This window comes from Protopterus annectens, chromosome 7.part0, assembly GCF_019279795.1.
Source record: "Protopterus annectens isolate FY-2018-M chromosome 7.part0, PAN1.0, whole genome shotgun sequence".
NCBI lineage: Eukaryota > Metazoa > Chordata > Ceratodontiformes > Protopteridae > Protopterus > Protopterus annectens.
Window position 1 is genome coordinate 884232705 of NC_056739.1, and position 25692 is coordinate 884258396.

The window sequence follows — 25692 nt, forward strand, 5'->3', positions numbered from 1 at the left end:
CTCCAAGGGAAGCAGGTGCTGGATCCAGCAATTTTAAAATACCACTGAATTTTTCTCGTGGAGTTTGGCCAGTAGTGTCATGAGAATCACAGATACCTTGATACCTACAAATTTTAGAAACTCTCTTGTGCAGGCAGCTTCTCGAAAAGAGAAATCCTTGATTTCTGAATAGTCAGGACTTTTGTCTTCTGATAGGAAGCTTATACTTTTTCTGTGTCCATTATACACCCCCAGGAAGACGATCCTTTACGAGGGTGTGAGACAGGATATCTGTAGGTTCAACTGGAAGATGGAAGCAATTGTAAGAGGATGATGACTATCCATCAGAAGTAAGGTCACCATGAAACAATGGCCCAGAAAAAGGGTTGGACTGTCTGCAGGATAAGCATTTTGAATTTCAGTACTTTCAGAAAAGGTATTTAAGTACAAGTCCTCTAACAATGGTCTCCATAAAATCTCTTTTAGGGTACCAAAAAGATGCTGGTGAAAAATCCTTTTCCTTTTTGTGGTGCAGGAACTGGTTCTACAACTCCCTGCTTGTAACTTGTGAAGTAGTACTGGAGAGAACAGATTTGTCTGGTCTGTCGGATGTTGGGGGATTTCCCTCAGGGAAGGATGATATTCTATTCAATGCCAAGAGTATCCACTCTGAACGATTCTCCCTACTCACTTACCTGAGACTACTTGTGGCCAGGCTGTTGGGTTGAGCTAAAGCCTGGGGGAAGGACAAAGGAGAGGAAGGGATGGGATACCCTGAGTCTTGGCATAGTCATTCTTTAGCAGGGGAATGATTTTTTTTTTTTTGGGTGGGGGGGGGGCTGGTTTGTTTGGTTTGGAACTATTATCCTCTTGCTACTTCCTCTTGGCAACCTGATTCTGGGATTTTTGTTTATAGGTTCATAGATTCATAGGTGTTTACTAGGCTAATGACCACAAGGGCCTTTTTAAGCCTAGCCATGCATCCCAAATCTCTGACAAGTTCTGACACCCTTGATAAGTGTACAACTTGGGCCTGGGAGATGAACTATTTACAGGTTATCTGTTTCCATTAGAGACATAGGTGCCAAACCAGGTATGAATTTCCAATTTCTCATCCAATTGTGCAAGCTGCACTTAATGGGGTACTTTGTTTTGTCCTTTGAAGTTGGATACCTTTTCAGGGGAAAACTGGGAATATGAGACATTATAGATACCCCATACATTAATTTATCTCAATCATCCCATTACTTGAGAATTTGGGTAGCAGCAAAACTAAACAGAAATTCAGGGCTTAAAGGAGCACTCACTTTTTAAAATCTCTGAAAAATACTAGTTGCATAACCATACATACTTTCTCAATACATCTTTACAGAATAAAACCTAGTGGCAATCAGACTAAGTTGATCCCAAATGGACCTTCATTTCTGCATTTCTAAAAATAAAGTCTGCACCTTCCAAGATGCTCCTCAAAGCATGTTTCGAAACCTGTCACATTAGAAACAATTTCATTCATATAACACTTCTGTTCAGCAAGTAAAGATACAGCAAAGTCATCTAAACTGTAAGCACATTACAAAATAAATTTCCACATGAAGCCCTAGTAATTTAAAATTCTAAAGACTGAATTACTAGACTTGGCCAACTTTTTTCACTGAAATTCTAACCACTTGCCAATTTTATCCAGTGGTGTAGGGTTAATAGATGCCAAGGCTCTCTTATTACAGTTTACAGCTGGAGAAACCACAGATGTATCAGCAGGAAGCTACAAGATCACAGTAAACATTGTATTTCCTCATAGCCTTTTTAGAAAGTGGTTCACGAACCAGAGGTTTTACATACAGTTTTAGAGACATTGTCTAAGGCTGGTAACAGAGAAGGAACAGCCAAAATATATGGGATTTCACCTTCAAAAAGAACATAAACTCTGCCCTGGCATAGCACCAGACTCTGCATACAGTCAAATATGTCTCTAAGCCTATCTAGCATCTGTGGAAAGGTGAACACTTGCTTGGGTTTTAAAACTTGTTCACCTTCTGAAGAATCAAACTGGACAAAAACAGTGTTCATTATTGTCTGCATCAGAGTCCCCATCAAAAGACTGCTCCCTAGAGAAGGTAGCCCTATAGTCATTCTGAATAGGAGCAGAGTCTCTAAGATTAGCTGAGTGTAAAACACTCTTAGCTAAGGAAACCACATCAGCCCTATACATGCTGCTGCTTCTTCTTTCGGCTTTTCCCGGTTAGGGGTCGCTACAGCGGAACTCCGGTCCGCAAATGATTGGCAGTAGATTTTTTTACGGGTGCCAAGGTGCCAGTTTGACGCCCAACCTTCAACGAAGGCACTCCCATTCTATGCATGTCTTTCGAACACCACTCGACCATGGGGAGAACATGCAGACTCCACACAGAAGGTGCTCCAGCTGAGAATCGAACAGGAGAACCTCTTGCTGTGAGGCAACAATGCTACGGCTGCACCACCGCGGTCAGCCCTATACATGCTAATAGCCTGATTATCTGTTGTGTGAAGTTTCTGTTTCTTCTTACTATGAACTACACTGGAGGACAAAATATCTCTGGACAGAGTATTAAGTATGCAAGGGGTCTCTTAACCCAGACCACCCCTGCACCTTAAGGGTTTAGTTCTCCTGTACCTGAATCATCCCCAGATGATGTGTCTGACCCCTGTACCCTAGAGGGCTGTGGGCTCACACCAGAGAGTTACAGGAAAAGGGGTAAGTGATCTGTGGGCCAGCTTAAGGAAACAACAAATTCACAAACCATATGATGAAGCATGTTTTTGTAGAGGTTTTTTTTATGTGCAACTGGATTAGATTGAGGGGTGGGCAGTAATACCTGGATCCTTCAAGTCAGGGGAAAAACAGCAATCAGAATAATACACAGACACTATTAAGGGACTAAGGGCAGCAATAATAGAAAATCTAAACTATATTCCCAAAGAACAAATAAGGCTAAGCTGTGTAAAACACAGCAGAAACAGTTTAAACTGTGCTAAGCCTTGTTCTACAAGTCTGCACAATGTAGTAAACAGCATGCACAGTCCAATACCAAGTAAAATTCTTTGTACAAATAGTTACAAAAATTAAATATATGCCCTTAAATCAAACAGAAACCTTAAATGGCACAAATAAGCATTTATTTAGAAAGTCCTTTGTCAAAAATGAAAAAAAAAACTTCACAGAAAAAGCAAATGAAGTAAATTGCAATCAAATTGCAATTTAATGATGAAACAGACTATAGATAGCAGTGTTAAATATGCAACAAATATCATAAAAATGAAAAAAGGTGAAAAAGGCAATTATTTTGCTGTTAGAACTTCAAAATGAAGCAGATAAACAACAGAAACAAGAGTCATCTGGGCCTACATGAATGAGGCAGCAATTAGTGTTCAACTGACACCACAGAACTTTCCAGTACAAGTCATAAAACACTTCAGAAAAGTCCCATAATTACATAAAAACAGCATTAAGCATACAAACAACACAATAGTAAATCAGAATTCCCAACATAATTACAAGCAGTAGCAAATACAGCAAGAGTAAATGACAATAATACATGTATACATTAATAAAACAGAAAAAAGTATATAACAAAGAATAAGGAAAGTTTCCGAAGGAATATTATCTGTGTCTGGAAGCTATAATCCACCAGTGCAGGCTACTGAGGTAATTCAACTATGGCAGTAATAGACTGAGTAACTGACTTTCTGTGACAGGGGTTAAGCTTTCCCTGATGGAAAGGGCTTAGTCAATCAACTATCACAGAGAGTTAGTGATAGCTGCTAGTGTGAGTTTTGCACAGGCACAGAACCCATATAAAACTTAGGCAGTGTGAATGATGATCATCGTATTTAACTTGATCACAGTGGAACACTGTTGTGTTTCCCAATTGATACAAAGTGGTAATTCATGAAAAGGGGGATATAGTCAGTGTGTGAAAGTAACTGCTCGCTAATGTCACACAACTGCAGCTAAATAATTATGGATTAGACTGTCAAGAGGCAGTGCAAGTTTGTCAGTAAAACATCAGAAATTCAACCCAAACAGAAAGTGGTTATTTGTGTGCATGTGTGTATGGGTCAGTGGGGGTAAACATCTGTGAGAAATAATGAACATAGTTTTCATCTATATGATACCTGCATGATACCTTCAGTGAAAAAAACATTGTGCCCTTATAAGACAAGGCTTACTCCATGTGGGCAGTCTGTGTGCTGAAAATACTGAATTACAGACACCAAGGTCAAGCACAGATGAGGACTCTAGTAATTCTAATTCAACCTTGCCATATTCAAAGAATATGTGCCAGGACAAACCAAAACTCCAATACAGGATTGTCTGGAATCCAAGTATTTAGAGCAATCCCTTCATCTAATTAACTTTATTTCTAAAGACAAAATAAATCCAGTTCTTAAACCTCCATCTTCAAAAAAGACACAAACTCTACATTATTTCTTTTACAGGTTCGGTGGGATAAGCGCTTTTGCCCTTGTAGAATTATTTGGATCCATTTCTTAGTGAATTGTGGTACAGCACTAAAGAAATGAAGGTATAATCATGTCGCTCAACCTTTTAGCACAAGGTATCTGGACAAAGCCTAAAATAATGGGGGTACAAAAGCCCCAAAACAGGGATAGGTTTTAAATATTGCTCTTATAAACTTCAGAAAGTTGGTAGAGTAACAAGATTGAGGATAGCATGCATTTTCTGAGGCTATGGCATCTGAAACTCAAATATATGTCAATATTTATTAACTTTAGTCCTCACTGTGATTTGCCAGAAAATCACAAATTTTATGATGAACAGACCAAAGATCTGGACATTCTGCAAAACTATGGATAGTTGAGAGGTACAAATACAACTGATGCTTTATAGCTTTCAAAATTATTTTATTACAACTGCTGGCATACCTATTACGATTTATAATTCAGTAGATGACAGAAAAAGTTAATTGTATTAATATACTCATCTTAAGAGGAAAACAAAAGACATCAAAATCACAATTATAAACACATTGTGTTATCACCCCAGAATTAAAACCAGTATTCATTTGACTATAAAAGTGATGTTTTCCTGCATTACAAACATGTAGAGATAAAAATATAAAGAACTATTAAATGATATAAAAAAATCCAAGCTACAGCTCTTTTGATGCATTTCCACCTAAAAGCATAGCATAAAGTTTATCATGAAATATCCAAACAAAACATCCAGGAAACACCACACCCAAAGTAAAAAAAATGTACATTTTCCCCCCCATAAAAGTGACATTTTAAACTGCTGAAAAGATGCTGCAACCACTGCTACACATAAGGGCATGGAAAAATGACAGCCAATTTCAGCTATGAGCAGTATCTCACATGCAATATGTACTTAGGGATCTAACTATAATTTCCTGGAAGTATTATTATGAACTGTTACAGAATGACCAAGATGTTGCAGTATGCAGGCAATGAATATAGACTTCACAGTCATTTTACTGTCAGTTAATCAAGTTACATTATTTTCGGATTCTACAAGGGGTAGGTATCCCTTTTCTTCAGGGAGCAGAAAACAATACACATCAGGAATATATTTATACTGAGCTGTCATGTTATCAGAAGAAAAATAATGAATAATATAACAAAATCACACTTTTTTAAAAATAATTTCACCTGATAATGCCTCTTCATGATTTTGTTTTACAGTCAATGCCTTTGGCTTCCTGATGTCATGATAGAGGCACAGGAAGAAATTTTTATGATGAGGGGATCATTTATTGTGTTTTTTTATCTATTCAGTTTACAACATGGTTCTGATTACCTACTATCAGTATCAATTCACAATTTTAATTACAGTGCTTCCTTTGATTTTCATTAGCGGCCATCTTTGTTACAGCTTTTATGGAATGTTTGAAATCACAGTCTTGAAAATGTAGCTAAGTTAATTGTTCTTTTCAAAGTAACAATTGTAGTTTAGTGTTCCAAGTGTGAGAAATCTAACCCCTGTGATTAACAGGTGTTACTTGAGCTGAGATGGACTGTGTTGCAATCACAGTTTTAAATATTGTAGCTAGAATTAAAGTCTTCGATGCTATGGTGTACAGACAGAGCACTTGGGAAGGGCATTCCCCTATAGTATCTTAATCTGCTGTGTTTCCTCTGTCTCAAAAAAAAAAATTTGCAATTCATCTGCCTTACTGTATTTGTGTTTCTTCCTACTTTATTACCTTATTTTGCTTTAGCCTCTTCTTAAAAGTACTCAATTGAATTTATTCTGCTGCCTTTATTACTGCTTGTTAGTAGACTGATTAAATTGTAACTGTTATTCTAAGGCCCTTGGTTTAAGCACTTGGGCTTCAAACCAGTTGTTTTACATTAAGAAGGTTTGTGGTCTGTGGCAGGACAGGTAGCGTACATCCTTCTAAGTTGGGAACTGCTGACTGAAGGCTCAGTGTCTGTTATTCTAAAAGTGTATTAGTTCTGCGTTAAGAACTTGGGCTTCAGGCCAGTTATTTTACATTAAGAAGGTTTGTGGTCTGCACTCTTGTGGGAGGAGAGGCTAGATTCTGCCCTTCTGAGCTGGGAATTTCTGGTTAAAGGCTTATTGCGCATTCTTACTTGAACTGTTTCTTTCTGAAATTGGTACGCCTTGTTTGCTGTAGTATAGACTAGATTCAGGCCGGCTGGATCTAGCTTTGTTTGTATAACTTGTGCACTGATCCAGGCCGTCTTTTTTGGAGAAGGTTTCTCTGTACCCTAGTTGCAGGACTGTGCAGTTAGAACTTGTCTAACTGAAGACTGCTGGAGCAGGGCTCAGTTTTAAGCTTTTTAACTGGTTAATTGGGTAAAGTGTTGTTTTGATTGTATCTGCTCTATTTTCTGGGAAAAAAAAAAAATATATATATATATATATATATATATATATATATATATATATATATATATATATATGTATATGTATATCTATATATATATATATATATATATATATATATATATATATGTGTATATATATATATATATATATATATATCTATGTGTGTATATATATATATATATATATATATATATATATATATATATATATATATATATATATATATATATACTTGTTTCTCGCCTTTCTGAACTAGTATAGTCCAGTTTTCATGTTATTGCTGAATCCAGGGCTGTGTTACAAGTTTCTGCGCTACCATACCTTACTTGGATAGAAGGAAGTTTCTCTGTTCACCTGTGAGAGAGGGGAGCTTTGAGCAGGCTATCTGTCCCTGGAGGAGTGGTCTCAGCCCTGAAACTAGTAGCTTATTGGCCGTTTTGGGTCAATTCCTATCTCTTTCAGTTTCCCTGCTTTAAAACCCGCATTTGCGCGGTTTTGAGCCAGTATACAACTCTGCACAGCTCCTCGTGGTGTCCTGCAGAGTGATACAGGCAACAGAGAGACCCAAGAGGGACTTTTCTAGATTTAAGTATTTTTTTTCTATGTTTTTTTGCTCCGACTGCCTTTTCCCACCTAAAAGGTGAATTTCTAACTGATCTGTGCTTTAAAAAGTTTAAATTGCATTTGCCTTCTGCTTTTTACAGTTTTTGCACTTGTTTTATATCAATTTAAGTCATTTTTGTATTGTATAACTGTTGTAGGCTACACACTAAAGTGTGCTAGCCTGTTTATAGCATTTACAGTGTTTTCTGTGTGTTTTTCTGCTGTTTCCTGAAAAAAAAATATTCTCTTTTCCGCCTTTACTAAAACAGATTAGTTCAGATTTCAGGATTTGCTGAATTCCAGACTGTGGTATAGTTTCCTGTGTTGCCCATATCCTTACTTGGATAGGAGGAAGCCTCTCTGTTCACCAGTGAGAGTGGGGAGCTTTGAGCAGCCTATCTGTCCCTGGAGGAGTGGTCTCAGCCCTGAAACTAGTAGCTTATTGGCCGTTTCGGGTCAATTCCTATCTCTTTCAGTTTCCCTGCTTTAAAACCCGCATTTGCGTGGTTTTGCACGATTTTGCGCATAGCGCAGCATCGGCAGCGCCACTTAAACAGGTTTAAAGTATTTTCGGCTCCACAAAGTCTGCTCTTCACTTTTTCCCTTAGAACTGTTCTAAATCTCAAAGTAAGCACTCTATTTTCATTCTAAAGCCCTGCAGTTGCCCGTATAAGTAATCTTATAAGTAAGCACTAATAAACTAAAGCACTACACCCTCTTATACTCCCTTTAAGTACTTGGCTCCCTACTGGTCCTTTTTGATCAGTCAAAAAGTAGTTCCTTATACTATTCTGGCATGTCCAAAAGTCAGTTTCGGGTTTACTCTCCAGTCCAGCTGGTGAATCTGGGAATCTTGAGGCAATGTTACAACTGCCTTATGTACACAGACCACCCTCTCCTCCTCCCAACAAGCTCAAATATATGTGATACAACTATATAGCCAAACTGGAGGCTGAGCTCTCTCAACCCAGTACTGGCGCAGTCAGTCAGGAGGAGAAGGTAACCACACACCACAAATCCAGTCTCACATAGACCTATCGCAACAGCAAACCAAACACATAAACACATAAAAACATACTCAGAGGCTCTAAATAAAAATTTGCCCAAGCAGCAGAGACCTCCAAAGCAGACTTCCAAGCAACCGCTATCCCACAACAATACCCACGTATCACATAGTTCACAAAGTCAGTGTGCCACACAGTCACAGCCCTTAAGGCTAAACAACACACCTAATACACTTGTAATAGGTGACTCTATTGTCAGACACACTGACATCCTAGTCACCAGGCTGAACAAGGAGAAGGTCACTGTAAGCTGCCTGTCGGGTGCCAGTATCCACCACATAACACAAGCACTCAGGTCACTCCAAAGCAAGTACAAATATGACTCCGTCATTTTCCACACTGGTGTGAATGACCTGAGATGTACCTCCTTGGACTACATGAAAAGAGACATAGAGGAGCTCCCTGATTATGTAGCCTAGGCCAGTATGACCCTGACCTTGAGTAGCATCTTACCCTCACCAAGAATAATGCCACAGTATAAAGACAAAATGATCAATTTTAACAATTGGCTAAAGTATTGGTGTCATTCAAAGGGGATCCAGTGTCTGTCAGACATGCTCGACAAGCGACGTTGCTTTGCTAGGGATGGCTTGCACCTGTCACCCCTGGGCTTTCGAATACTGGCTAAGGCTCTTGCCACCCCAATAGTGCCTTTTTTAGGCAAGGCTCAAAAGACAAACCCACCTCCATAGACAACACAAGGAAAAAGAAACTAAGGGTAATGCTGCTCAACGCCAGAAGTCTAAACCTCAAGATGCATGCACTCAAGGCTCTCCTCAGTATGGAGAATATTGATATCTGTGCAGTAACATAAACCTGGTTCAAGGCTCCCAAGAGCAACCCAGCACTACCAGGTTATACCTCATACCATGCTTTTCGGCCCCAAAACTTGGACCAAACCACAAAAGGAGGGGGAGTATCCATATTCAAAGATACCCACACCTCCAGGTTAGTGGCACTGCACGAAGCATCGGAGACCATCCATGTGCAACTGACAGTGGGCAAAACTGCCTTTCAGTTTGTAGCCTGCTACAGACCACCCTCCCAAACTCAGGAACCCCACTTGGGTTTCCTGAGAACACTGGAGAATATGAAGGTCTCTCCAAACACCATCATATTCGGTGACTTCAACTACCCAAACATAGACTGGGAGCACTACTCAAGCCCCAACACCCTCGCCCAACGGTTCCTAGAATTTATAAAGTCAAATGCTATGGAACAACTGGTCCCCACTCCCACAAGAGGGGAAAACATATTGGACCTGAGCATCACCAACATGTGGACTCTATGTTCCACACCAGAGGTATACCCCTCCTTGGTAAGATCTGACCATAAATTAATCTCACTTGACATCCATATCCCATCCCCGCCCCCAGCCAAGGAAACCACAGTGAAGAACTTCTCAAAAGCAAACTTCACACTTCTCAAAACCGAAGTGGAATCCTTCAAAGCCCCCGGGCCAGTGGAAAATACGGCCCAAACTGCAGAATCCTTTACAAACGCATTCTATGGACACTTACAGGAATGCATGGATCGTGCTTTCCCAAATAAAACCAAGACTCACTCCTCCAAAGGCAGGAGACCTGTCTGGTGGACCCCAGTCATAAATAAGCTATACAACAGAAGGAGGAAGCTACTACATGACAGAGCAAAATCCCAAAAAGGGAAGGCCTCTCTGATCAGTACTAGCAAGAAACTACGATCCCTCATAAAATCATCTAAGGCCAGCTTCGAAAGAAAAATTGCACAAGACGCTAAAGATAATCACAAGGCCTTCTTTAGTTATGTCAGGAACCTGGGTGGCAACTCCCAGATATGCTCTGAGTTAGTGCAAAATGACAAAAAAATATACTGAACCCACAGACATTGCAAACATCCTGGCAGACAGGTTCAGTGCAAACTTCTCCCCCCTTTCCCCTTCAAAAGAGCAAATGTCTAAAGTCACTGTTCAATCTCAGCCTTATTACAGGATATGTACCCAAGGAATGGCGTACAGCAACAGTGGTCCCACTCCACAAAGGTGGTGCCACAACGGACCCCAGAAACTATCGCCCTATAAGCCTGACTAGCCTGGTCTGCAACGCTATGGAGCGTATCATCATGGAACTCATAAACAAAGACATTAGGAACCTCCAAACACTGGATCCTACCCAATTCAGCTTTGTTAAGGGCAGATCTTGCCTCATGAACCTGGTCGACTTCTTTGAAACAGTCACCAAGGCCATAGATGAAGGGAAGGTAGACCACACAGCCTACCTGGACCTCGCAAAAGCCTTTGACACAATACCCCACTCGGGCATCATAAATAAGCTCACCAGCTTAAATATCAACCCCTATGTCACAAGATGGGTTGCAAACTGGCTCAGGGATAGAACCCACATGGTCAGAATTGCAGGTGCCATGTCAGAATCTAAACCAGTTACAAGTGGCATCCCACAAGGCTCAGTCCTGGGACCGCTCTTGTTCGGTATATATTTCTCTGAGGTACAGGCTAACACGGGAGGACTATGGCTGGCCAAGTTCACAGATGACTGCAAACTGGGTGCCATAATCGACTCACTGACTGACACAAGCATCCTCCAAAAGGGTCTCACAGAGACGGATAACTGGTGCCAGAGCCATGGCCTAAAGCTAAATGCCAAAAAGTGCATAGTCATCCCCTTTGGGAAAAACAAAGTGCCCACAAATTACCACATAGGCGGTAATTCATTAAGTACGGAAGAAGTAATTAGGGATTTGGGGACCCAAGTAGATAGCAATCTCTCCTTTCACAATCACCTTGCCAAAGTGGTTAGAAATACCTTCTATATAGACCACCTTATCACGAAAGGGTTCACATCTAGATCAAGAGAGGTCATTGTGCCCCCTCTACTCATCACTCATCAGGCCCATAATTGAATACAATGTCCCATTTGGGATGTACCTTACCCGACACCTGCAGCAACTGGAAAGACCCCAAAAGTACCTCACCAAGAGGATCAAGGGACTCAAACAGCTAAAGAAACTCCAACTCTACTCAGTTGCTTACTGCCTAATCAGAGGCGATCTGTGCCTGACGTATAAAGCCATGTCCAAACCAGAATTAATGGACATGCTCCACCTCAGGAAATCCAAATCCCTTAGAGCCACACGCTCCAGTGGCTTAAACCTCAGCACAGAAATAAATAGGACATGCTGGAGGGACAGTTTCATATCCCAGAGGCTCCCCTCACTCTGGAACAAAATCCCAATCCATATTAGGCAGAGTCCCTCAATGACCCTCTTCAAGAGAGATCTTGACGAGTGGATGGGAGATCGTAGGTTTACCCCTGGGATCTCTTCTGTGTCCCTACTACACAGAGGCACAGTAAACTAACCTTAAAAGGGCCATCTTCTGTGACCTACTATACAGAGGCACAGTCAACTAATCTAAAAGGGTGGCGAAAGCCAAACATACTCTGGCTAGGCTTATAAATGCCCTAGGGCAGACAGCCTAGTATCAACCTATGAACCTATAATCTTCTTTCCCCAGCTCATTGACTTGTTTCAAAAAAACAATGTGTACAATACAAAAAAATCAAAACACCAGAAGAAACATGCACTTTTACAGAAATTACAGTATAGAAAAATGCAAAATCAAGTACTGCCATAAAGAAAGAGGAATTAGATGAACATATTTGCTTTATGGCACTGAGTTTTATTACCAGGAATGACATTTGCATCTGAAAACTAACCTTGAAAGCACTGCCTTTGTTCAGACTCTAGGTTAAACTATTTATCTGAGGTGTTATGTAGTTGGGATAAGTAACTTAACTTAATTTCTCTGCCACTCTTTGTAGCCTTTGTGATGTAACATATGAGATAGAGATGCAGGAAAGAAAGACAAACAATTATTAAATGATTCTAAAAATGCAAGTGAACCGAAAAACGGCAGACTGCTCCAGTTCTTCAAATCTCTTTATTCACAAAAGTATGAGTGCTTTCGCAGGTTATACTGCTTCATCAGATACAAACAAGAATAAAAAGACTGCATTAAACACTCTTAACAAACAAGTCACATGATGCATTTTACTTAACTCTAAAGGGACACAGTCCTAACAATACATAGCATTATGCACACTAGGCTAATAGACATATACAATAACTAAAAACGATACATCTATTATGGGTATAAACTCCTTTTAAAACAGTAACTACACAAATACTCTATACTAAATATTGCTACTTCATCTGATTAGGTGACTACTCTTTAATTTAGGTTTAATGGGTACCCTGTCATTCAACCCATGCCCATAGTTACTTCTAAGCCTGATTATCCATTTGGCTCCAGTTGCTCAGTAGTATTTCTAACATCACCACATCTGGCACTCTCAAACACTCTACCAATAGCTATAAATAAAAATGTGTGCGTCACATCTGTCTCAAAGACATGTTTAGAAAGGGCACTATTTTGGCTGCCCTTACTAATAATTTCAGAAAAGCAATCACACAGAAAGGCTATCAGAACAAAAAAATTGTTGAAAATATTGAGGCTGTAAGGAAAATGAGAGTATTAGTATAATGCTATGTATTGTTAGGACTGTGTCATTTTTAGAGTTAAGTGAAATGCATCATGTGACTTGTTTGTTAGAGTATTTAATGCAGCCTTTTTTTATTCTTGTTTGTATATGATGAAGCAGTATAACCTGCAAAAGCGCTCATACCTTTGTGAATAAAGATATTTGAAGAACTGGAGCAGTCTGCCGTTCACTTGTGTTTTTGGAATTATTTGCTGGTTTATTTATGTGAGCCTAAAACTTGGAGAATCGTGGTGGTTTGTGTTTTTACTATAATTATTAAATTATGTTTTCTTTGTATGTGAAGTGTTTAGTGTTGGATTACAAGGAAGGAAAAACACTTTTTGAAAAGAAAAACTTGACTTTTGAGTGAAGTTCTGCTTTAATCGCCAGCCCTTCATGCTGCCTTGTTGTGACCGTCCAATGAGCAGTGAGGTATAGAATCCTCAAATCTCTTCTCTAGCAAGATGCTGAGTCTTTAATCAGTCTATAGTCATGTGGATCAGTCAAATTTTCATTTCTCCGCTTCACATAGTAGGCATAAAAATCATGTACTTTTCTCTATAACAGTGACAGTTTCTGCCACTGAAAAGATGCCATCACTAAAAACTCTGCACTAACACAGGTAAAAGGACCTAGGACTTCACAGCTCAGATGCATGCAAGTACTTAAGGGTAGAAGGTCAATCCTACATTTGACAAGCACCTGAGTGTACAAAGTATAACTTTCTGACAGACTTATAAAGAAGAGTCAATGGGTAGCCAATATTTTACCTTCTACAAACCAAATACTGGATTGAACAAACATGTCATACAAGGATACATTAAGATCTACAAATCCTTGCATTACTGGATCCTGCATCACAAATATTCAGCAACTTTTGCTTGGAACTGAAAAGGAGTACAAAATGCTAATAACAAATGTAATCAAGACAGTCAAATAACAAGCAAATGACACCAAAAAAATATAACAGAAAAATACTAACAAAACAACCACAAGATTCAAAGATACAAATCATCTACCCATTTGAAAGTACAGAGAGAAGACAGTACAATTCCTGACTTCATCCTTTTAAGATACAGAGTTTGAGACTGTTCCAAGAGCTCTGTGAAGGCAGCCTGGCCTCTAAACTGAGCTTCTTCATGGGGGGAAACAAAGGGTTCTAAGATACTGCAAACCATAAACATATCCACAAACTACTGTTCCCTAATAATGGCACTCCAAAAAGAAGGGCAAACTTGGAGAATCTCCTACAGGCATACCCAGACCATAGTCAGGAACTGCATGCACTGGACTGCCTTTTTGGGTGGCTTAACTGCCACAAGAGGAAGTATGAACTTCCTCACTCTTTAAGGAGGCTTCATTATTTTCCTTCTATAGTTGGATGTGCCTGGAAAAAGAACAGCGTGATGAGACTGAAGGGATATCATAAGATATTCCACCATGGTGAGGGCAGGTTTCTTTATCAATAAATCATTCATTGGACGTGAAAGGGTTACACAAAGAGGATTTCCACTTCAAAAGGGTAACTAGGGTTGGAAATCAGAGTTCACCTTTGAAGGAGTACAATCTCATCAAACCATCTTGCACAGGCACAAATGTAAGCATGCATCCCTAGATAAACAGACTGCATAATTATAAATGCAGTGGGCTGTAGCCCACTCTGGAAGGTGTAGATGGAGCACTAATTAATCTCTCCTTGAATCTAGAATCAGGAAAGAAGGAAAAATTCTCCTGTCTGCTCGGGAAGACTGGAATGTGAAGAGGTGAGATGAAAAGTTGAGGGCTCTCAGCCTCAGTGTGACACAGGAATAAAACTTATCATCTATCTCTAGGTCTTTAGACACTAAGAGTTTCCCACTACCACCACCCCCATGCACACACAAACACCCTTTTCTCATCTTACACCTAACATTCCTCTCACCCTATCTTAATATTTTCTTATTTCTACCTTCTTTCCTGGCACACCAAAATGCAAATACTTAATATAGTAAATACTTCCTATGTATGCTGCATTTTGATGATGGTTGCAATTTTTAGCTTTATGTATGTTTTAGTTACAATGCTTGCTTGTAGAATATTCTTCCCTCTTCATCATTGTGTGTGCATCAATTTGAAATGGTCAGGTTTGTTAAATTCAGCTACTGTATTGTCTTGGGATGAGTTTGAAAATAGCCCATATCAATTTTGAAAAGAAAATTCGTTATAGAAAGCCTTGTTTTACCAACCAATATTTACATAAAGAGAGTTTACACCCCGCCCACATGAAAAGAAATGTTATAAAGGGTCAGATTATAAGGCTCAGTAGATTAACATCAGATGACAACATTTATCGTGAAGAGTTAATGCAGTTAAGGAATCTATTCTTGGCTAGAGGGTATAAAAAACACATGTTGAAGAAGATTGAAAATGAAGTCAGAGGACTCCGTGATGGAGTAGCAAGGCCCATTTTGTCACACAATAGTGGGAGATATATGGTGGAAATGACAATAGGTGGTACTACCCTTAGAGACGATGCATTAGATTTTCATCTAGCATTTCCGCTTCCAATCACTAATCAATTAAACAACATCAGAAGTATTATAGAGAACAATTGGGGCATTATATTAGGTAACAGGGACCTCATGGCTTGTGTAGGTATTAGACCATGTTTTACATACAAAAATGTTACAAATGTAAGGAGTATGCTAGAGTTAGACCACACCAAAAGAGAGGTAAGGAATAGGGACATCAGTAAAAAGAAAGGAACTTTTAGTTGCCAGAATTGTAGACAGTGTAGGTTTGTTACCAACACCTCTTTTGTCACTATTGGACATACAAAAAAGACCTTTTGGGCTCACGGGTATCATAACTGTAATAGTGAATACGTGGTTTATTTAGCCATGTGTTGTACCTGTGATAGCTACTACGTGGGGAAAACAAAAAGAATGCTCAAACGTAGGATTTACGAACATAATCTGGCCATTAAAAATAGAGATATGAACAATGCTTTGGCCAGACACTCACAAGAGTGTGTGGATTTTAAGAAGTTTGAGTTTTTTGTTTTGGACCACGTAGAAAAATGCCTACTTAAGGGTGATCTTAACAACAAGTTGGAGCAGAAAGAGTCAATATGGCAGTTATGCTTAGGGGCTGATGGACCCCCTGGATTAAATGAAGGGATAAACATCAAATGTTTTTTACACAATAGAAACTAAGAAAATGTTTATATGCAGTATGTTCATTTAACATGTTTCTTTGAATTGATGGAATACCACACTTATATTTGTTCATATTTAGGGGTGTTACCCGTCATGGATTATTTAGGGGTCAGTTTACATTTTGCATTTTGGTTCATAGCAGGGGCTTTGGTGAGATCAATTTTCTTGCCATGACATAAGGAAGTTTAATTGACAGACTTTGTTCTGTCAAATATTGGGTTTTATCAGATAGTGACCCATTGCATTTCTACAATGACGTGACATTTAGTTTCGGTTTTCATCAGTATCCAATAGACATTTAGTGGGATTGTAGTATGAAAAACATAATCATAACATGAAATATAATAGAGGTAGTTGTGCAGTTTAGTCGGGTTTCAGGAAATTAAAGACAAAGAGTAATAGAATAGGATTCACTGCAATAAAACAAATAATAATAATAATAATAAAAAAACAAGACAAAAAAATAAAAAAACAAAAATACATAAAAAATAAAAATGGATTTTAACTAAGTCTTTTTTAAAGCACTATTAATTTATGAACATATATGTTATAACAATGATATTATGTTGTTATAATGTTTTATAACTGAATCAATTTTTATGTATATGTATGAAAGATATCATTTTTACATCATTTCCTGTTTTTGTATATAAAACCAGGATGTAGGGAGGCATCCTGGTTTTTCTGAAGAAGTCCACGATTTAATAAAGTGGAAGAAAGCTTAATAACCATTTGCCATTGTGGTCCTTCCATTTTTCGCTCAAGTCACCATTCCAGATAGCAATCTCTCCTTTCACAATCACCTTGCCAAAGTGGTTAGAAATACCTTCTATATAGACCACCTTATCACGAAAGGGTTCACATCTAGATCAAGAGAGGTCATTGTGCCCCCTCTACTCATCACTCATCAGGCCCATAATTGAATACAATGTCCCATTTGGGATGTACCTTACCCGACACCTGCAGCAACTGGAAAGACCCCAAAAGTACCTCACCAAGAGGATCAAGGGTCTCAAACAGCTAAAGAAACTCCAACTCTACTCAGTTGCTTACTGCCTAATCAGAGGCGATCTGTGCCTGACGTATAAAGCCATGTCCAAACCAGAATTAATGGACATGCTCCACCTCAGGAAATCCAAATCCCTTAGAGCCACACGCTCCAGTGGCTTAAACCTCAGCACAGAAATAAATAGGACATGCTGGAGGGACAGTTTCATATCCCAGAGGCTCCCCTCACTCTGGAACAAAATCCCAATCCATATTAGGCAGAGTCCCTCAATGACCCTCTTCAAGAGAGATCTTGACGAGTGGATGGGAGATCGTAGGTTTACCCCTGGGATCTCTTCTGTGTCCCTACTACACAGAGGCACAGTAAACTAATCTTAAAAGGGCCATCTTCTGTGACCTACTATACAGAGGCACAGTCAACTAATCTAAAAGGGTGGCGAAAGCCAAACATACTCTGGCTAGGCTTATAAATGCCCTAGGGCAGACAGCCTAGTATCAACCTATGAACCTATAATCTTCTTTCCCCAGCTCATTGACTTGTTTCAAAAACAATGTGTACAATACAAAAAATCAAAACACCAGAAGAAACATGCACTTTTACAGAAATTACAGTATAGAAAAATGCAAAATCAAGTACTGCCATAAAGAAAGAGGAATTAGATGAACATATTTGCTTTATGGCACTGAGTTTTATTACCAGGAATGACATTTGCATCTGAAAACTAACCTTGAAAGCACTGCCTTTGTTCAGACTCTAGGTTAAACTATTTATCTGAGGTGTTATGTAGTTGGGATAAGTAACTTAACTTAATTTCTCTGCCACTCTTTGTAGCCCTTGTGATGTAACATATGAGATAGAGATGCAGGAAAGAAAGACAAACAATTATTAAATGATTCTAAAAATGCAAGTGAACTGAAAAACGGCAGACTGCTCCAGTTCTTCAAATCTCTTTATTCACAAAAGTATGAGTGCTTTCGCAGGTTATACTGCTTCATCAGATACAAACAAGAATAAAAAGACTGCATTAAACACTCTTAACAAACAAGTCACATGATGCATTTTACTTAACTCTAAAGGGACACAGTCCTAACAATACATAGCATTATGCACACTAGGCTAATAGACATATACAATAACTAAAAACGATACATCTATTATGGGTATAAACTCCTTTTAAAACAGTAACTACACAAATACTCTATACTAAATATTGCTACTTCATCTGATTAGGTGACTACTCTTTAATTTAGGTTTAATGGGTACCCTGTCATTCAACCCATGCCCATAGTTACTTCTAAGCCTGATTATCCATTTGGCTCCAGTTGCTCAGTAGTATTTCTAACATCACCACATTTGGCACTCTCAAACACTCTACCAATAGCTATAAATAAAAATGTGTGCGTCACATCTGTCTCAAAGACATGTTTAGAAAGGGCACTATTTTGGCTGCCCTTACTAATAATTTCAGAAAAGCAATCACACAGAAAGGCTATCAGAACAAAAAAACTGTTGAAAATATTGAGGCTGTAAGGAAAATGAGAGTATTAGTATAATGCCATGCATTGTTAGGACTGTGTCATTTTTAGAGTTAAGTGAAATGCATCATGTGACTTGTTTGTTAGAGTATTTAATGCAGCCTTTTTTTATTCTTGTTTGTATATGATGAAGCAGTATAACCTGCAAAAGCGCTCATACCTTTGTGAATAAAGATATTTGAAGAACTGGAGCAGTCTGCCGTTCACTTGTGTTTTTGGAATTATTTGCTGGTTTATTTTATGTGAGCCTAAAACTTGGAGAATCGTGGTGGTTTGTGTTTTTTACTATAATTATTAAATTATGTTTTTCTTTGTATGTGAAGTGTTTAGTGTTGGATTACAAGGAAGGAAAAACACTTTTTGAAAAGAAAAACTTGACTTTTGAGTGAAGTTCTGCTTTAATCGCCAGCCCTTCATGCTGCCTTGTTGTGACCGTCCAATGAGCAGTGAGGTATAGAATCCTCAAATCTCTTCTCTAGCAAGATGCTGAGTCTTTAATCAGTCTATAGTCATGTGGATCAGTCAAATTTTCATTTCTCCGCTTCACATAGTAGGCATAAAAATCATGTACTTTTCTCTATAACAGTGACAGTTTCTGCCACTGAAAAGATGCCATCACTAAAAACTCTGCACTAACACAGGTAAAAGGACCTAGGACTTCACAGCTCAGATGCATGCAAGTACTTAAGGGTAGAAGGTCAATCCTACATTTGACAAGCACCTGAGTGTACAAAGTATAACTTTCTGACAGACTTATAAAGAAGAGTCAATGGGTAGCCAATATTTTACCTTCTACAAACCAAATACTGGATTGAACAAACATGTCATACAAGGATACATTAAGATCTACAAATCCTTGCATTACTGGATCCTGCATCACAAATATTCAGCAACTTTTGCTTGGAACTGAAAAGGAGTACAAAATGCTAATAACAAATGTAATCAAGACAGTCAAATAACAAGCAAATGACACCAAAAAAGATAACAGAAAAATACTAACAAAACAACCACAAGATTCAAAGATACAAATCATCTACCCATTTGAAAGTAGAGAGAGAAGACAGTACAATTCCTGACTTCATCCTTTTAAGATACAGAGTTTGAGACTGTTCCAAGAGCTCTGTGAAGGCAGCCTGGCCTCTAAACTGAGCTTCTTCATGGGGGGAAACAAAGGGTTCTAAGATACTGCAAACCATAAACATATCCACAAACTACTGTTCCCTAATAATGGCACTCCAAAAAGAAGGGCAAACTTGGAGAATCTCCTACAGGCATACCCAGACCATAGTCAGGAACTGCATGCACTGGACTGCCTTTTTGGGTGGCTTAACTGCCACAAGAGGAAGTATGAACTTCCTCACTCTTTAAGGAGGCTTCATTATTTTCCTTCTATAGTTGGATGTGCCTGGAAAAAGAACAGCGTGATGAGACTGAAGGGATATCATAAAGATATTCCACCATGGTGAGGGCAGGTTTCTTTATCAATAAATCATTCATTGGACGTGAAAGGGTTACACAAAGAGGATTTCCACTTCAAAAGGGTAACTAGGGTTGGAAATCAGAGTTCACCTTTGAAGGAGTACAATCTCATCAAACCATCTTGCACAGGCACAAATGTAAGCATGCATCCCTAGATAAACAGACTGCATAATTATAAATGCAGTGGGCTATGGCCCACTCTGGAAGGTGTAGATGGAGCACTAATTAATCTCTCCTTGAATCTAGAATCAGGAAAGAAGGAAAAATTCTCCTGTCTGCTCGGGAAGACTGGAATGTGAAGAGGTGAGATGAAAAGTTGAGGGCTCTCAGCCTCAGTGTGACACAGGAATAAAACTTATCATCTATCTCTAGGTCTTTAGACACTAAGAGTTTCCCACTACCACCCCCCACCCCCATGCACACACAAACACCCTTTTCTCATCTTACACACGCAACATTCCTCTCACCCTATCTTAATATTTTCTTATTTCTACCTTCTTTCCTGGCACACCAAAATGCAAATACTTAATATAGTAAATACTTCCTATGTATGCTGCATTTTGATGATGGTTGCAATTTTTAGCTTTATGTATGTTTTAGTTACAATGCTTGCTTGTAGAATATTCTTCCCTCTTCATCATTGTGTGTGCATCAATTTGAAATGGTCAGGTTTGTTAAATTCAGCTACTGTATTGTCTTGGGATGAGTTTGAAAATAGCCCATATTTATCAGTGTTACACCCTGGTTTACAAATGAAAATGAGGAAATTATACACGTGTGTGGCAGCAAGGTAGCAAAATGTTGTTGGATCTGGGCCCTGTGCTGAACCAAAGAAATCACATAAGAGTTGGTCCAAGAATGGGACTCTATTCACTCAGCTGATCATGCTAGTGGGTGCAAAGGACAGATTCTTGGTGCATTCAGGCTGCATGAATAGCACACTGCATAGCTGACTTTGGGTGGGATGCCGCAAGGCTCCTTCTCCTGATGCAGATCAAGGTGTTTATGGGGGTAAGGAATTTGATCCACTGGTCACTCTGTGGAGGTCCTCATCAAACTTAAAGCTTCCTCAATAGTATGGCCATCCAGGAGAGAATGGTAGGGTGGTGAGGAGTCACCTTCCTTTTCCATCTCAAAGATAGTGGCCTCTGGGTCGTCAGACTCCTTGAAGGACACTTAGCAGGACAATTCTGCAGATAAACTCACACATGGACCAAGAAAACAAAAAGACGAGCAAACTAACCATTAAAAATACACAGTGTAAACTTAATGTACAAAAAGAGAGCAATTTAGTGCTTTCATTCCTGTAATAATTAGAACTTCTTCAGAATTAATTATTAAAGGAATGAAAATGCTAAACTGCTCTCTTTTGTGCCTTAAGTTTACACTGTGTTTTTAAGTCATACATGGGCTTACTTGTGGATAAGAATATGACAAACTTCTGCTAGAAGAGAGGCAACAGTGATCTAGCATTCAAAAGCATTCCTGATAAAAGAGGTGCAGGGATATGAGAGGCTAGCACAGGGTCTAATGTAAGTATAAGACTGTTTTGCAGGCTGCATTCCCATACCCATGATTTGAGTTCCTACTACATCCATTGCCATGAGATCTGGCACAGAATAATAAAGTGGAACCCTCCCAAAACCTGAGACAATGGATTCTTCTAGACCAATGGAAAGTGAGCCCTTGGCCTCCAGTAATCCAGCCCAGGACCAGGTGACTTCAGAGAGTTCTCTCTATATCACTGAGTTTTGGCTGATAATCCAGGAGACAAGCAGACTGCTGAACATCCTCTGTGGACATTTGCCACTAAATATGATAGTGACAAACCATTTTTCCTAAAGAAACACGGATGAGCAATGCCTTTTATAAATCTTTAAAAAAAGGTTATACTTCGCATTCTACAATAAAGGCAGACACACTCCATTACTTATCCAAAAATACCTAGTGACCAGCAGAAAAATCTTGAAAGAAACTAACACAGATGCAGAATTAAAAAAATATAGCTTGCTAAAAACCAAAAGCAGAATGGTACTTTGCATGTACTTTACAAGACTTGCAAGATACACATAGAGGCTTCAGACTTCGTCTTCTGCTATGGGATTATGTCAATATATTTTTTCCAATAGGTATTTTCTCCCCTGATGCTTTCCAACTATATTCTCTCTCTTGCTTTCCCAGCTTATTTCTTTGTCTTGGAAGTTGACTTCTGGAGTTGTTATATAGGCAGCCATCAGGGAGCTTTCTACATATATGGCCACCACCTCCCTAAGATAGACAATGTGTGACTTGCATCCCCACAGGGGCCGCTTTACCTTCACTATGCAAGTACACATTTCTGCACACCTATAATGAAGGATATAGCAAAGTGGCCTTTTCAGCCACAAGCACACACCAGTGTTGCCTTCATGTCTGCTACCTGTTTTCTGAGGGACATCATGGCACTTCATAACCTGGACTGCGCCTTCCTTTCAGGTTGGTTATGCTCATCCTCAGTGCAAAAGCCACTGATCACCTTTCCTCAAAGTCAAGTTTTTTAACCTTCTAAGACAATGAAGTTGGCATGTATTTTGTTAATACATTTTCTTCATAGTCTTAATTTGTGCTCTACTTTCTTTTTTCAGCATCTCATAAGAATTATAAGGAAATCGAGTCTGGAGACTATCTGTGCCTTGCCAATGTCCACCCTCAAGTTATATCCTCGTGTCTAGAACAGCAAGGCATATTTGTCCAGAAGTGAATTTTCAGATACCCATCCAGTTATCTCTGTATGATTTGAAGGAAATATAGGTATCACTTAACATGCATTTAATTGAAGAGTTAGGCTAACTGTTGGGTAATAAATTTGTCCCGCCAAAGAGTTTCATTTATATGTTGATGGACATTTAAGTCCACAGTTCTGGTACTTGTGGGTACTGTTGATGGTCTTGCAGAGATGCAACAGATCAAGGAGGATTATGTCCCTAATGACACAGAATGCCAGACCTCCACAAACAAGCCTGTAACAGACCAAGTACAGAGATGGAGATTCACACCCCTCCTGGTAGTCCAGGGTCTTTAGAACAGTAATCATGTTTGTTAGGCACCTCTGGGGCTTTACAAGTAACTTATGCCTTCTTTTCACAATCTTTGACCTAAATTTGCCATATATTATATGCAACTATTTCATGCATAAAATAAGCAACATGTTTTCATGAACAAAATTTTGGTTGAATTTTACTCAAAACCCAGACCTTTCTCTTAACTACATACCTCATCGAGTGCAACATCTTTGTTATTTGGTATTACCCATGACAGCAGCTCCTTTCGATCCAGTTTCCCATCTCCATTTGCATCGTAATCATTCTCAAAACGATCTATTTCCACAATTATCCATTCTGGATCTTCTTTTGCACCTATTAAAATTAGAACATTCAATAATCTGACTACATGACAACTTCAAACTAAGGATCAAACTACTAGCTATAGAAATACACCAGCATCAACACATAACAACAATGAAAACAATGCTCTGAAAAACATTTTTAGCAAGTCTTTTTTAACTGCTCCCTGGCTGGCCCAGTCTTGTGGTCGTCAATCTGCTCGATCATCTCCATATTTCCATAGCTGTTAATCTCTGCCCATTTTTAATAATTCGTTGGAATGAACGCCTGACTTTGTTTAATATACTTTTTGAAATTAAATCAGTAATCTGGTCAATGGCCAGTATGCCAAGAAGCTCATGCAGTCCACCATCTTATTTTCTTTAAGCAATATAGAAGGAAGCTCATCCTCTGTACCAAAAGGTGATTAAACACATACTTCAAAGGACTGTTTTCCCTTTTGTTTTTATCGGTAACATACTGCTACTATAACTGGAAGATAAAGACATGAAAAGTTTTCTGAACTGTGTGTTATGCTTTCATTTCACTTCTGCTGGTTATGTCCACTAAAGTCATATATCAAAACAGTAAGAAGTTTATTTTGGCCACTGCAAGATAGCCAGCCAACCATTTCACTTCTCAGTTGTTGAGATAAACTGAAAATTCAGACAAGATATACTCTGTATCCAAGTATGGCCAACAGCAATCAGAATAAATATTGTTAAAAACAAACAATCATGTATAAAAATGGATGGTCTCATAATATAAAGGGACTGCTTTAAATTCCTCATGAAAGCAACAAATGCAGATTTTGACCATCAGGTCTTCCAGTCAGCTATTTCCTTGTCCACCTAACCCAGGAGAAAACAGTTTGTCTTCTCATCCCTCCCTACAATTGTTTTATGTCTATGCCATATACTTTTGAACATCTACTGTGTTGCCTCCCATCTCTACAAGAAAGGCTGCTCCACATGTTCAAAATTCCCTGTCTGTAAAACAATGCCTCTTCTGTCAGACTTAATTCTCTCCCTGGGTAACTGATTAATCACTATCCATCGTAACACCTGTCAAATCTGCAGAATGTAGCTACTTAATGCATCTCTTGTCCTAGAAGATATTACCTTCCTGAAAAAGAAGTTATGTACCTACCATAACGTTCCATGTTAGTTGTCCTTCATCTCACCTTCCTTCTTGCTGGATGGGTTCGGAGCTGATCCTCAGCTCAGACTCGGACACTTAGTATAGCTCGAGAGCTCTTTACTGGCTTGAGGCTACCCCTTATCCCAGAATGCCCAGCGTCAGCTACCCAGATCTCATTTGAGATAGCTCACACTAGACATAATTATAGAAGATAATCCATTAATAAACCTGGATATACAGTTAATTGTCATGACTTGGTTGAGAAGCAACTAATAACAAAACATATTAGTCAGTGAAATCACTGAGAAACTCCTCTCAATTCTCGAAGAAGGGGGAAGGAGGGAGGGACGCAAGAAGGAAGGTGAGATGAAGGACAACTAACATGGAACGTTATGGTAGGTACATAACTTCTTTATGTTAAGTTGTCCAATCTCGCCTTCATTCTTGCTGGATGGGACAGTGTCCCTAACACCTCAATTCTGGGTGGCTCATTGGAACAGGCTCTTCAAAACTGCGGAACCAAAGAAAGCTCTGCCCTGGGAGACCACATATACTTTGTAATGAGAAATGAATGTACGAGGATCTGCACAAGTAGCTGCTGCACAAATTGAATCTATGGGCAATCTAGATTGAAATGCTACCAAAGTAGCTACTGACCTGGTTGAATGACCTTTGGGTTTTGTTGGAAGATCTTTTTGTCGCAAGTGGTAGGTATGGACTATGGTGTCCAATAACCATTTTGACAATGTTACTTTAGAAACTGGAAGGCCTTGTTTGTTAGCAAATGAAAGAAACAATTGATCTGATTTTCTCATTTCTTTAGTTCTATGGAGGTAGAAACACAGTTGTCTATACACATCCAATCGGTGTAATCTGTATTCTGCCTTGTTGGAATGATTAGGGAAAAAGACAGGG

At 39.0% G+C, this 25692-nt stretch overlaps 1 protein-coding gene across 2 annotated transcripts in view; it reads right to left on the minus strand.

Annotated features, from left to right (window-relative positions):
• Positions 1–25692, minus strand: part of RCN2 (reticulocalbin 2) — a 436021-nt gene that overhangs the window by 26427 nt on the left and 383902 nt on the right. For both annotated transcript variants that reach the window (XM_044077463.1, XM_044077464.1), the window contains exon 8: positions 23528–23670. In XM_044077463.1, the coding sequence (XP_043933398.1) occupies positions 23528–23670 (143 nt within the window). The remainder of the gene's footprint in view (positions 1–23527; positions 23671–25692) is intronic.